At 38.2% G+C, this 13,531-nt stretch overlaps 1 protein-coding gene across 2 annotated transcripts in view; it reads right to left on the bottom strand.

Annotated features, from left to right (window-relative positions):
* Nucleotides 1-260: 260 nt before the first annotated feature.
* LOC125975034 (nuclear factor of activated T-cells, cytoplasmic 1-like) overlaps nt 261-13,531 on the bottom strand; it is a 48,007-nt gene continuing 34,736 nt past the window's right edge. For both annotated transcript variants that reach the window (XM_049730089.2, XM_049730087.2), the window contains one exon: nt 261-2,251. In XM_049730089.2, the coding sequence (XP_049586046.1) occupies nt 2,196-2,251 (56 nt within the window). In that variant the 3' untranslated portion in view covers nt 261-2,195. The remainder of the gene's footprint in view (nt 2,252-13,531) is intronic.

The following is a 13,531-nucleotide window of genomic DNA, read 5'->3' on the forward strand; positions in this document are numbered from 1 at the left end:
TGAGAGGATGCTCCTGTCTCATGCAAGTCAGCCACTTCTTACATACCCATGGCAAGTATGGATTTTGTAGTCACGATAACCAACACACAGCTAGGCGATTTAACTACTATGGGTGAGCAGAGCTGGAACGCTCGTAGAGACAATTTTCTCTTGTGGAGGCAGCGGTTCATACATTACAAAATGTGAATGTGGCAGAAGCATATAGCATCACCAAATACAATTATGTCCCTACCACAAAGGTTTAAAAAGTCATTCGATACTAAATGGTTCCAATATTTTATTCAAACAAAACATAAAACAACCAAGAATATTTTAATATAAACACAATAATAAAAAACGGGAAACAAAACATTGAATTATTCCACCTTTAGAGTAAACACCAACACAAAACATGTTACTTTATTGACAGCTCAAAAATAATTGGGGTCTTAAGTTATGCATGGTTACTACAGCATTTATGAATTCACACTTAAATGCACTTAAAACACATTTCATTTTTCATAAATATATCATATCAATGAGACGTATGGCTCACCTTATGCCTACACAAAAAGCAATAGTCTATGATCTTGAATCCCAGAAGGATATTAAGGCACATAATAGAAACCTTGCTCATATAGTTTAGTCATGCTTTTATACTATAGTTCCCCAAATGTATGCAAGAGCTACATTAGAATCCATTATCAGCTAAATAAGACATAATAGGCCAATGTGCATGCGCCATAAGACAACTAACATAAAAATGAAAGGTTAATATGAGAGGAGGAAAGAGCACAACATTTGGTCAGGGAGCACTATCACCTGCCTCTATTTCTATGGTAAAGTGCATGGTATTTTTGTATTGGGCGGAATCACTGGAAGTCTGAAAAAAGAAACCTGGACAATAATATCACCAAAGATAAAATCCTTTGGTTTACTCAAATCAATTATTGCCAGTTAGAAGTAAGAGTCCTGCCAGGTCTTCATGTAAATGACCAAAATGAATAAAACTGAGGCGGTAGCATATTTAAATTATCCTTCTGCTCATTAAATCTACAGTGCAAGAAGGTAAAGCGTTGATTGCTTAGGAGTACTGTATTTTAGTTTAAATTCAGCAGGTAAGCATACCGTTGTTTAACTCAAAATGTGAAATTGTATCTGCACCATACTATGACAATAGTGTCCTGTCCTGTCCTGTCCTGTCCTGTCCTGTCCTGTCCTGTCCTGTCCTGTCCTGTCCTGTCCTGTCCTGTCCTGTCCTGTCCTGTCCTGTCCTGTCCTGTCCTGTCCTGTCCAAAATATATTCATGCCACGAAGAAACCTTGGTCCTGGGTTGTGTGATGTTGAATGATTGTCTGTGCATTACTCTGTCATGGTGTGAGCATGACAAAACAGGCACTAGGGTGACAACTGTAATGAAGCGTAGTATAAATAGCAGAAATAAAAATTACAAAAAAAGAACATTATACTGGAATGGGGAAGACAATTTGAAAGTCTAACAAAATGTAAGGCATATTGTCAAATTTGTGATTATACAAAAGAATATAATGCATAACATTCAGTATAAATGAACAATGAGAATAAAGAAAAAGAAAAGAGTATTTGTTCACATACTCCCTACGTCATTTCCAAACTGTCAGTTTTCCCCATAAACAAATCATCAAAATGATACAAAAGTGTCATAGAAAAAACGCTGCACTTTGGGTTATATTTGTCCATTTTTGCATTTCTGTGTCTGCTGCTGTCTATCATCTTCACTACAAGTAAGGCACCAATTCAATGTATTTCCGTGGTCTGACAACACAAACAAAAGTCATGACGCATGACAGTTACTTTTGTCGCATTAATTTGTCCATGCATGAATATAACATCAATATCACACTCCAAATGAAGATTGTCATTGTCAATTAAGGCAAGTGCTGCCCTTGATGTCACTTCCCATTTGTACAAATAATATTACATATATACTGAACTTACATAATCATAATAGATATTCAAACTTTTCCAGGCAGTCAATGTGAATCTGCAGCAAGTCTTTAAGGAAGAAGGAACTGATAGCAACACTGGACGGATGGGAGATCCTGGTCATGGTGGCTCTTCTTCATCTTCATCTTCTCTCATTTCGATTGTTTTTTAGTTGATAATTGTGCGTGAGTTTGTTTGTGTGTGTGTATGTGTATGTGTTTTCTGCTGCTGCACAATCCTTGATCAATGGTCTATGTATGAGTGTGAACGGAAATGCTGGAAAGGTCATTCCTGATGATCTCGTTAACTGTGGAAAGAAAAGAGTACCAGGTCATTTATCTAAAATCACACCTGAGTGAATACAATTCAGTCTAATGTGTTATGGCAGGAGGTTGAGAAGTCGCATAACTGTTGTACAAAATATAAAATAAATGATTCTTTTACTAATTACATTCTTCTTCTTTATATTATACTTCATCTATCAGTGTACTTCAATTCAGCCAAAGAACAAATTTTGGATAAGTTCTTACTTTTTTTTTTTTTTTTTAAATCCAAACGCTTTTTTGCACTGGAATATCAGACTCAGAAGGGAAATCAGGCGATATCAAAGACAATGTCATTTAATGTAACAATGAAATTAACGCTTGGACTCGGGACCCTTTCCAAATTTAAACGACTGCTGACAGTTTGATAGCTGCAAACTATATACTAACTATATACAAACTAAAATAAAAAAAATATAATAATGTCAAGTTTTAAGGATTTCTAATATTTCATAGGGAAAAATATAATTTTAATGGGAATGAATCATCATCGAGTACAAAAATAAATCATGATTCAAGAATAAAGTTGCAATAATCCATTAATGTCTAAATGCATGTTAATGAGCTGATCGTGTCAAGTTACACAAACTGTGTGACACAAACAATTAGATTCTAATCATTAGAATCTATGACCACATTGTATAAGCAGCATTATGACCCTACACATTGAACAGATATTATCCAACCAGAATAATCAAAGTACCTTTTCATTGAAATGATTCAAATAACAAGATGACATCCAATCAAAAGACCAAGTTAAAGAACACAACTCAACAGGCTTGTACATTCACGATGGGTGACATCACTTTGGGCAAAACGACACCAAATAGTGGCATTCGGAAATACCAGTAACCTGGAATCCAAACAATCTATTGTCCTTGAAAACTCATATCGGCTGCATACACACATCTCTTTACACAAGTCATCCTCGTGTCTTTCCTGTGCCTGCTCCTTTCCCACAGTCGGGCAGGCGCAGATCAGCCTGCTGCTTTTATCTGCTTTGTATTCTTTGGCAAAACATGGGGAAGTGACCAAGAAGATGGCGAGGACCTGGAGTCCTGCAGCTCAACGCAAACAAGAAGCTCCCTACTTATAAAGCTGATTGCGATAAAGCTTACTGATGCAGACTGAGGGAGACTGGGTCGAACAGTGAGGAGTCAAGACAGGAAGTCCACCCACCTTAGGGCAGTGTGTTGTTACAAGATACTGTTTGGTGACACACTGATTTAGTCAAGGGCGTCATCTGAATAAGTAAATTGAGGTGATCCACTTACTGGACAATTCAAGAGGCACTTTTGTCAGATCAATAAATGGGATGAAATTAAAAATAGAGTCTCGACAGATTATAACTGGGTTGAATATATGTTATGTTGTAGTTTGCCACACTGACAAGTGTTTCTAATATTACGTTTTTATCACAAATCAAATGAAAATTGAAAGATTTCACCCCTTGAAACAGGCCACACAAACACGCGAAAGCGCGCACACGCACACACGCGCGCGCACACACGCGCGCGCACACGCACACACACACACACACACACACACACGCATGGGACTCACCTCCCGAAACAGGAGGAACTCCCATTGGAAAAACATAACCTGTGCCAACACTGCAGGCTGTTTTGAACTCTATTTGGCTCAACAGGCATTTACACGCTCAAGGTTATTTTTAGCTCTGCCACTGCAGGGTATGAAGGAAGTGCGCACACGTTTAACAATAAAACCAATGAAACTTTTATATTATGCCTCATCTCTGGAGCCAAGGTGAGTAACAGCATCAGGTAGTTCTCAAGAGTGAAGGGGAAAACCTAAAAGCTGAGCAATAAAAAAAGCCACAAATGTATTTTATATTGCTGTTGAATTTAAGAAAATCACATCCTTTCTTCATTCAAATAATACTGAAACTGCAGTGATGTATGTATATCTTTCTTTTACTGCTAATATCAACTCATACTTTCCACTGGCATAGTTGATCATGTTCCATTCTGAGAAACCTGGTGCTTAAGTGACAAAATGTACAAGTTTCGCATTTGTTTTTGTTTTACATACACAGTGTCAGAGTGAGGACCACAGAAGCAGGATGTGGTCAGATGTCTCCCCAAACGACGACACCAAAGACACTATGTGAAAGGTTGTCATAAAAATATGACAAGTTCTTGCAAAGGCTCTCACAAATTTTAACATCCTCTAACCAACATTTTCTTGGCATCGGCAAAACAAAACAAGAAGACACATTCCGGTATGTGTCATGGTAGACATAGTATGAGAGCATTTCGTTTTGGAATCAAACTCAACTTCTCTAAAATGACTAGATAACCTCAAATATGCAGCATTAAGAAACGTAGTCAGACGTGCTTCGGAACATTTTGTTCAATGTGGAGTCTGGCGGCAAAATATTATTCTATTTCTTAAGGAGCATGGACAGGTGAACTGCTTTAAAATTTGTACTATTTAACACATTTGCTTCTAACTAATTGATTGTGTCATCTCAGTGGACAGCTGGACAAACATTTGGTTTGGTTGTTTTTTCTGACTTGGTTCAGTAGCTCAGTCTAATCATGGAAAGCTGTAACTGAGAGGCTACACTCTCATGAATAAACAAAAACAGTGGAAAATGAATGGCATTATTCCCCTGGTGAAATAAGAAAAACATGTCACATTAGACTGACTCAAACATTAGTGACATTGTTCATTAGTAGCAGAGCCTTTGCAGTCAGTGGACCATAAAGCCGACCTGCCATGACCTATATTGACTAACTTGGGCAAGTTGAGACCTATTTAATAATATGAGACACAAAACTAAAAACTTTACAGACATGTAATGTCTATGGAATGATTGTCTTGAATGCCTAAATGAACCTGACACATTTAAATAAATGTAAAACGCTTTGTAACTTCAGCTCAGTAATATTAGCAAATTTTAGATTGAGGCATGCTGAACAAAAATAGCCCTCTCAAAAAGAAAAAAAACAACAACACGAGGCTGCGTAGGCGGGACCTTATTTGTTCAGGTTATAATAAGATAATAAAATCTCGGAGGGTCAATAAGTTAAAACATCTATCAGACACCACCACTTGACAAATGTTCATGCTCATCATATGGCAACAGCCACTTCAGTTTGTGTCTCTGCCCAAAGAAACACAACAAGAAAAGGTGAGCAGGTTATTTTTTTTGGCCTTGTGTTTAAGAGAAACTCAATGCGCTCACTGGCTGAAGGCTTTATTTCTTTTAAGTTATCATTGAACCGCATCGTAGTTTATCTGACGTATTGATGCAAGGTGCCATTATTTTCATTGAACGCAGATGTATTAGTAGCTGTAATTTTAATAAATGCCGTATGCTCATTGTTTAAGTTGCCACTTCCATTCATCCATCCCTCCATCCAACCTAGATCAGCCAAGAACACAGAACCTCTCCATTGTGAAGATTAAGTATGAGCTGGGCTGCTGTTCTGTGATTCGGCCTACAATCAAATAAACTAGAAATATTTCTTGGGCACTGATTCTGTCACAACGATGACAACATGACTTTTATATTTTTGTTCTAAGCTAGCAGCAGATGGACCAAAGGCAGTGAGCCAAAACTGAAATCAGGCAAGTACATTTTATCACCCATTAATATATTACACTATAACTAATCCAACTTTGAGCATGATGAATTCATCTTAAAGCTGGCTTGTTACAGCGTCTTTGTCAAGAGTGTTAGTGAGGCGTATTGTGCACTTGGGTTCAATATCATCAGGGCTTCTTTGGAAATCAGTGGCTACCCTGTGGTCTAGAGGCCCCATAACCACTCGGAGTTTTCAGCAGGTGAAACCTGATCTTAAGCTAAATCAGTTGTGACTGGCAATGAGCTGACGGAGAGTGACGCCGCCTTCCATCAGCCTCTGAGCTGACTTTCGAAAGCCGGACCTCTGACCTAAAGGCTGTAACAGAGGTTTCCTGCCAGGGACTTCTGTTCTCACATTTAGTCCCAGGACACCAAAGGAGAGCAGGGCACCCTTCCTGACCTTTAATCACTTTCACTACACGAATAAAGCTTCAGCTGTTGGGGTCATGGACCTTCATGCTTTATAGTGAGGGGTGATGTTTCCTATGCTTTCTCAACACTCGCGTATTAGGACAACAGCCTTGGGAGAAAGAGGAGGCAGCTTCCTTCGATTGTGACATCCAGCTCGCGCTGCATGTGAGGAAGTGTGCCTGTGTCATAGAATCTGGGTAATACAGTATAAACACTACTCACAAGAGTCGAAAGGACTGTTAAGACCAAGTTAAACCTCATTTGAACTTCATGTGGAATTGATTTGGTGGGAAGCCAAACTAAAGGTCCAACTTGCTAGAGAGAGACAATTGAATTTCCTGCTACATATTACTTTTGTTTCCCCACTATATCAAATCATCTCTTGGCCTCAGCAGAAACACTTAATGGACAATTTGCTGCCTCCCACACACACACGCACACACACGCACGACTCAAATGGCTGGGCGGAGAGTCTCCGAAAACGTCATATATCCTATGCCGATAACGACATGAAAAATGAAAAGGGGTCATGTGTCAGAAGACAAAAATAAAGTAAGAAAAAACAACAAGAAGATATTAAAAAAGACCTCAGACAGAGCAGAGAGAGACCGTAAGTAAACACACACACCCATAAAAAACTAATTTGAAAGAGACAAAGTCTTTCATTAATGTACTTTATCATGATAAAAAGCCTCATGAATCAATTAAGGTTTTGCAGGTAGACATCCTCTAATCTATCGCTCTAATCCTTTTGGGCCTAGTGACGTGATGATGTACAGAGAAAGGGAGTTCCCTTTCAGAGCTTCTGAACACAGAGAAATGCAAAGTGTCCATAGCTGTGATTGTGAGTATGAATGGGTGTTTGTCTAAATGTGCACTGTGATTGATTGGTGACAAGATCAGGGTGGAGCCAAGCCTAATAAAATATGAACTTGGAAAATGTGTGTAGAGCTTCACTTGAAAATTGCAGAAAAAAAAAATGCAATCCAAGTTTAGCAACATCCCAAATTAGATTATCCAAAGAGCTATTGAAATTTCCACCCTGGTGTGTTTGTTTTGGCTGGAGTGGTGCGTAACCTTTGTCTTTGATCATGCACTCAACTGATATGCTGATGTGATCCTCCCTGTCACACCTTCCTCTGTGTCTCAGAGCATCACTTCCGTCTCCTCCTCCCCCTCATCTTCTCATTTCCTCCAAGACCCAGGAGGCTGCGGGTGTGCCCGTGAGAGAGTGGGCCCAAGGGAGGATAAGGATGAGGTGTTTACATGGTGGATGCTGCTTAGCATGCTCATCATATTTAGCATAGTTAGAGCAAGAGTACATGGTTGAATAATGTTTATTTAACTGCAATACTAAAAACTGTATGAATACTATAATAAATTCTAATCGTGGAGTGAAGTTTACTTAACACGCTAACATATGTAGCTGACATCTGTTACAAAAGGTAATGGTGGATAGTAAAGTGAGATTCATCACTGATGTATTAATTTGCTACAATTTGGAATTTTCTTAGGACAATTACTTAAAATTCATCATCCAACTTCATGTCTACACGAGTTTAAATGAAAACAACCCCAAGGAATGTAAATGCAGTGGATTTCAAAAGTCTACACACCTCTGTTTAAATGAGAGGTTTGTGCAGCAATACGAAGAAAATAGACCATGACAAATTATTGTAGTAGTTTTTTTTTTGGCTATAATTGTGACCTATAACCTGTACATCTCAATTGAGAAAAAGGGAAATCTTTTAGAGGGGAAGTAAAAATAAACAAGCCCCTATGGACTATCGATGTCCCTATTGATGCGCAAACCTAGTTAGAAAAGAGTCAAATGTCAGCAAAAGCCTACGAGAACATTTTCACTTTATTAAGTGTTAGGGAAACTTTAAATGGTGGCAGTAGTGGCATTTAAAATACATTTAATAGATTAAAAGTACAGTTTGCAGTAATAAAATAAATAAATAAATAAATAAAAATTAATTAAAAAAAAGACAGCTTTTGTTATATATGTTAAATCTGTGTATGATGTAACAGTTGAACATCATTAAAATGATCTTTTGAAAAATATTCTCATTCTGGTCTCATCATATGCATCTAATTAAATTTGTAATTGTTATTCCTAAACCTGTCATGGCGGATCGAAGCTGGTCAACCTGAGGCTTTTGAGACAGAAGCCGTGACCAAATAGTTTGTCAGTCATATTTTCGTGCATGTCACGCACACGCGTTCTCATAACCATATCTCCGTCACGCTGATAGTTTTCTTGAGAGGATTTACTGAACTCGGGTTAACACAGAATGTGAATCTTCTATTTTTGATTGATTGTACGTTGTAAAAACATGAATGGGTAACATTTTATTTTTGGGCAACTTTGCAGCATGGATAAGCCATGCTACTAACTTACATAAGAGCCTTGGATGATGTTGGCTAGTACACAGTGCACTTTGGAAATGTTGCGTGCATGTTAATGGCAGGCGTAGCTTTGATTAAGGAAGCAAGGGTGCGGTGGGGGGGTCATTTATCAGACTACATTTAAATCTTGCTAGCTGCTTGAACATTGCGAACTGCACTTTTAATTCTAAACAAAACCACATCCTCATTAGAGGGTGTTCACACATCATCAATAACTTTATCTCAGTTGTTTATTTTTACCACCCCTGCAAAACATTACTTTTTTATTTAGACTTGTGGAAGTTATTGGTTACATTAATGGTGGAAAAAAGTTTTGAAATTGTTTATTCTGGTCTCATTTTGTTTTATATCACAAAAAACTGGCATTTGAAATTTTTTATATTCACTGAGACATGACTTTAGGTTTGAGGAATGAAAAGAGACAGATTAAAAGTTTTTGAGGCCTCATTATGAAAAGGTTTATGATAAAATCACTTAAGCGTCTTATAAACTCAGTATGGCAGATTCAGAATTAGAAACGTATGCTCTCGTGGAGGCTGACGCGGACTATGAGCATACTGAAACAATCTTCAGCCAGTTTCCCTAGTCTGAGTGAGAACTGGTCTGTGCGAGGGAAAAGATGATGATTTGTAGCTGCATTTGTACATTTGCTTGAGCTTCTTTAAATCACCTGTCATATGTTAGTTGTAAGGTGGGATTCTAAAGTTGTTTTCTTTTACTTATACACAGAGAAACACTGTTCTCCTTGTCCAACAGGGTTAACCTCAGTGCATGCTTTATTGTTTACTATCAATCATAGACAGGAGGCTTGGACTGACTCCCTCCTGTAACTTATTTGAGGGTCTGTGTTTAACAAAAGTGTAGAATTTGGTGAGCATTTCTTAAAAATATAAAGCCCCTCTGTGACAAGTGTAACTTTTTTTCTCGTACTTGCCTTGGTTGTTTTTTGGTCAAGACTGCTCTGATTTGTGTCACCACCTTTCACGAGGATTCCGTATGATTTTGGCAAACTAGAATATTCTCCTCCACACCCAAGTAGTGAAAAGTCATGAAAAAGGCCCTCATTATTACTCTGACGGTAACTAAATCTTACAAAGCCCCTGTTGGGCGCCCAAACATGGCTTCAATTTTTAAACTGCTCTTGGGATGCGGCTAGATATGCTGAACTGTTGTTTGATTAATGCTCTGAGCATTGAACTCGAAAGCTACCATCCAAGCTTAAAGCCTAAATTGCAGAAGACACACACAGGGGAGATTCCTTGGGCACATTCTAACCTTTTTTAGGACTGAACTTTTTTTTTGTATATTCTAGTCAAAACCCCATCCACAAGCCATTGCTCTACTTTGAATCCTGACAAAATCTAATCCATCTGGAGTTTATTCATTCAATCATTCATCATCCGAACCGCTTATTCTCACAAGATTCCACTGTTAAAATGTTGTATCTGGATGAAAGGTACTGTACATTATTTAGTTTTAAACCAACAGGGTAGCGTCTTCAAGAAAGAAAATATAGATTTTATACATTTTGTTATCAATCATAGACAGGAAGCTTGGATTGACTCCCTCCTGTAATTTATTTGAGGGTCTATTTTTAACAAAAATGTGGAATTTGGTTAGCATTTCCTAAAAATATAAAGCCCCTCTGTGGCAAGTGCATTTATTTCTCCTGCTTTCCCTGGTTTTGCAATGCTAACATAAATCACCCTACACGGATGCAATGCCAGTTAATCATAATGCATAATTATTTATGATGTTAATGAACACAATTGTGTGGTTTCTAATCTACCATGGACGGATGGATGGATGGATGGATGGATGGATGGATGGATGGATGGATGGATGGACGGACGGACGGACGGACGGACGGACGGAAACTCATTCCTGTCCTTGTGTTAAATAGTTTGTGCATTTTAGAAGTGAATCTTATCTTCAAAGTAAAAAAGGTTAGCGAGCATGTAATGATTTCCCTATTTGTTGGAAGGTTGCTGTGAAAGCAGCTGAGCTTGGTCAAATGCAATCAGGAGAGTCCAGGGACCTTTTGAGATTAATAGCTGCAGTGGGTCACATGCCAACAATTGCATTTCAGTGGTTATGATCATTCCCTCTTCAAAAATAAATATTTTCACCCACTGCTTTGTAGCTCCCTAAGCTGCAAAGAAATTAGTTGTGATCTTTAACTTTGCAATTGTTTATCGCGCTTAGATTTCTCCAGGTACAAAGGGGGCACTTTGAGTTTGTGTGAGCTTGCATGTCTACGTGTCAGGCAGTGGAAGAAGTTGCCAGGGAAATATCACCAAGATCTCAAACAACTTTCTTCCACTTCAATTTTTCCCTTTTTCCTCTCCGTCTACTTGTCTGTGTCTACAGTATGTCTAAGGTCTTCATATGGCTGACCTGCTTCTTTTCATGCTTTTGATTATTCCTGGATGTGAGGATGTGATGAAATTTGTCTGACCCCAAATTTTCCAGATTCCCATCTCTAATTTAGGCCCATCAGTACAAAACTCATTTTAAATGACAAACACTTTTTGGCAAGTAAATATTTTCACAGTTGCACTTTCTGTTTACCTGTCAACATGAATGTCGCGGAGTCCTTAATGGACTGTTACAGTGAAGCTGCGCTCGTGAATTTGTTTCACACTACTGCAAAGTATTTCAGACAAATCAATCATTTAACTTTTTATATTTGAAGTCATTAAGACTACCTCCCCATGTGTCTTTTTTTTTTTTTTTTTGCTGGCTGTCTGACTACCTTTGCCAAATTTCCGCCTGCTTCTTTCAGAGTGTTAGTGACTAACTAAGCCAAGTGGTGCGAACCCAAGAGCATTCCCAATCTCCCACAGTTGGATCAAAACTTTCTCCTGACATCCGCATAGCAGGATACTTTTTCACTGAACGAACACATTTCAGACAGCGAGGAACCGTTATCAAGTGATTTGAAAGGGAAACCTGTTTCTATTTACTGATGCTGTCACGTACTTCCATATTAAAAAACAATTCAAAACATCCAGCAATCCTTTTCCGTTTGTTTTTCCTGTGGCAAATTGTATGTGATAATTTCAGAAATTATACATGAAATAAATAGATTTAAAAGTGGTCAGTTTTCACTTCTGAACTTTGTGCTTCTTGTGTTGCTACAAGATAACTGTGACTTTCTTGTGGATCTGTGAATCCACCCAAATGTGCTGAGATATGCCATGATTTTTCCATTTCATATTTCTATTGCCAACTGGAGATATCCTCCATTAAAGGCTAATGTATGGTTCATGTTACTCTACAGCATTTGTGGCATTTTGAGCAAGCTCTCCAAAGAGGAACAGTGGTTAAACAGTAGTGGCAGAATGTGCTTTTAATAACAAATAAAACAGCTTAGTTTCTGTCAGTCAGTCGTTACTCAAAGAAGCATAGCAGTGGACCTACCATAAAAAAAAAGTTCGGTGAAATCATAACTTAGGCACAGATAAGGATTATAAAGTTTTCTGGGAAAAGTAGACTCCCTCCGCTATCATCCTGTCATTGCAATCAACCACACTGACATTTGTCATATTCCGAGGTGGTAGCTGCATGATCACAGATACTGTGTACACGGATACATATCCCAGCCAAGCCACAGACCCTGTCTGAGTCCTGACCCGTTACGAACTGTGTGTCTCTGTGGCTTTTCAACTTGTGTTCCCTTAACCTCAGAATGTGAGCCACGTAAACCGACCCTCTAAACAGCTGTGTCAGGAGAAAGTGTATGAGATACGTCATGCATGATTTAACTTAAGAAACAGAGATTCAAATATTTTGTGCAGCTTGAATCAACAACGTTCTTGAGTACAGTCCAATTGTACTTTTCAAAGCAATATTTCATTCTGTGTCCAGTGTGTTGTTCCTTTTCTAAACAGCTTGGGTGAATTATAGAAAATAAGTTACTCCTTCCTCCAGTAGCAAATCCGACAAAGTGATGATGTTTTTACAGAATAAACCCTAGTAATTGAAAATCAGAACCTAAGAATCACATCTACAATTTATGAGTGCCATTTCCCAGACTAATGGGAAAATCAATTTATTTGGATAATTTAGGTGGAGTTTTTAGCAGACACATTCTTTGTTAGTGACTGTGGATAATATGACCGAGCCATTGAAACTGGACCAGATCCTCTGGTTCTTCTGCCAGGGCTGTGGTGCACACGCAGGCAAAAGCAAGCCGACACAACTGGGCAACAAACGGATTGATTTTACACATTAATCTTTAAGCATCTGATCGAGGCTAATTATGTTCCAGATAGTTTTAAAAATATGTAATACTTGCAATGTGACCCTTTCATATGTAACCACTTAGATCCAGTTATTTGTTCAACGCACACACAATCCTGACAATCGTGTCAAATATGTCTTACAAAAAAAAAAAAAAAAAAAGCACACTGATCACTACCAGGAATCTAACGGCTCTTATGTTGGGCCAGCGGTGATAAATGATGTAAGGGGAGACAGAGGGTAATCCAAAGATCTTCCACTGAACTGATCTGACATGGTGCTCAACTCTTCAGCACATTGGTTCACAATTTTACTTTTAAAAATAATAAAGCACATAACTATTACACTGTACACAGGACCTCGAGTTAGCGTTACCTCGGCGTTAGGTTAGAGTTAACCTGGCGTTAGGTCACGAAAACTAACAAACATACCTAAGACAAATTAAAAGAAACATTTTAACAATGCTTTTTGAAAACAAAAACTAACTGAAAGTACATACAAAACTATAATTAGGTCAAAAATACATTAAATTTTGATCTTTCAGACAAGTCGCTGATGGTGGTGGCCTGACTTGTGTGTATAT

This window comes from Syngnathus scovelli, chromosome 9 (assembly GCF_024217435.2).
Source record: "Syngnathus scovelli strain Florida chromosome 9, RoL_Ssco_1.2, whole genome shotgun sequence".
In the NCBI taxonomy this organism is placed as follows: Eukaryota; Metazoa; Chordata; class Actinopteri; order Syngnathiformes; family Syngnathidae; genus Syngnathus; species Syngnathus scovelli.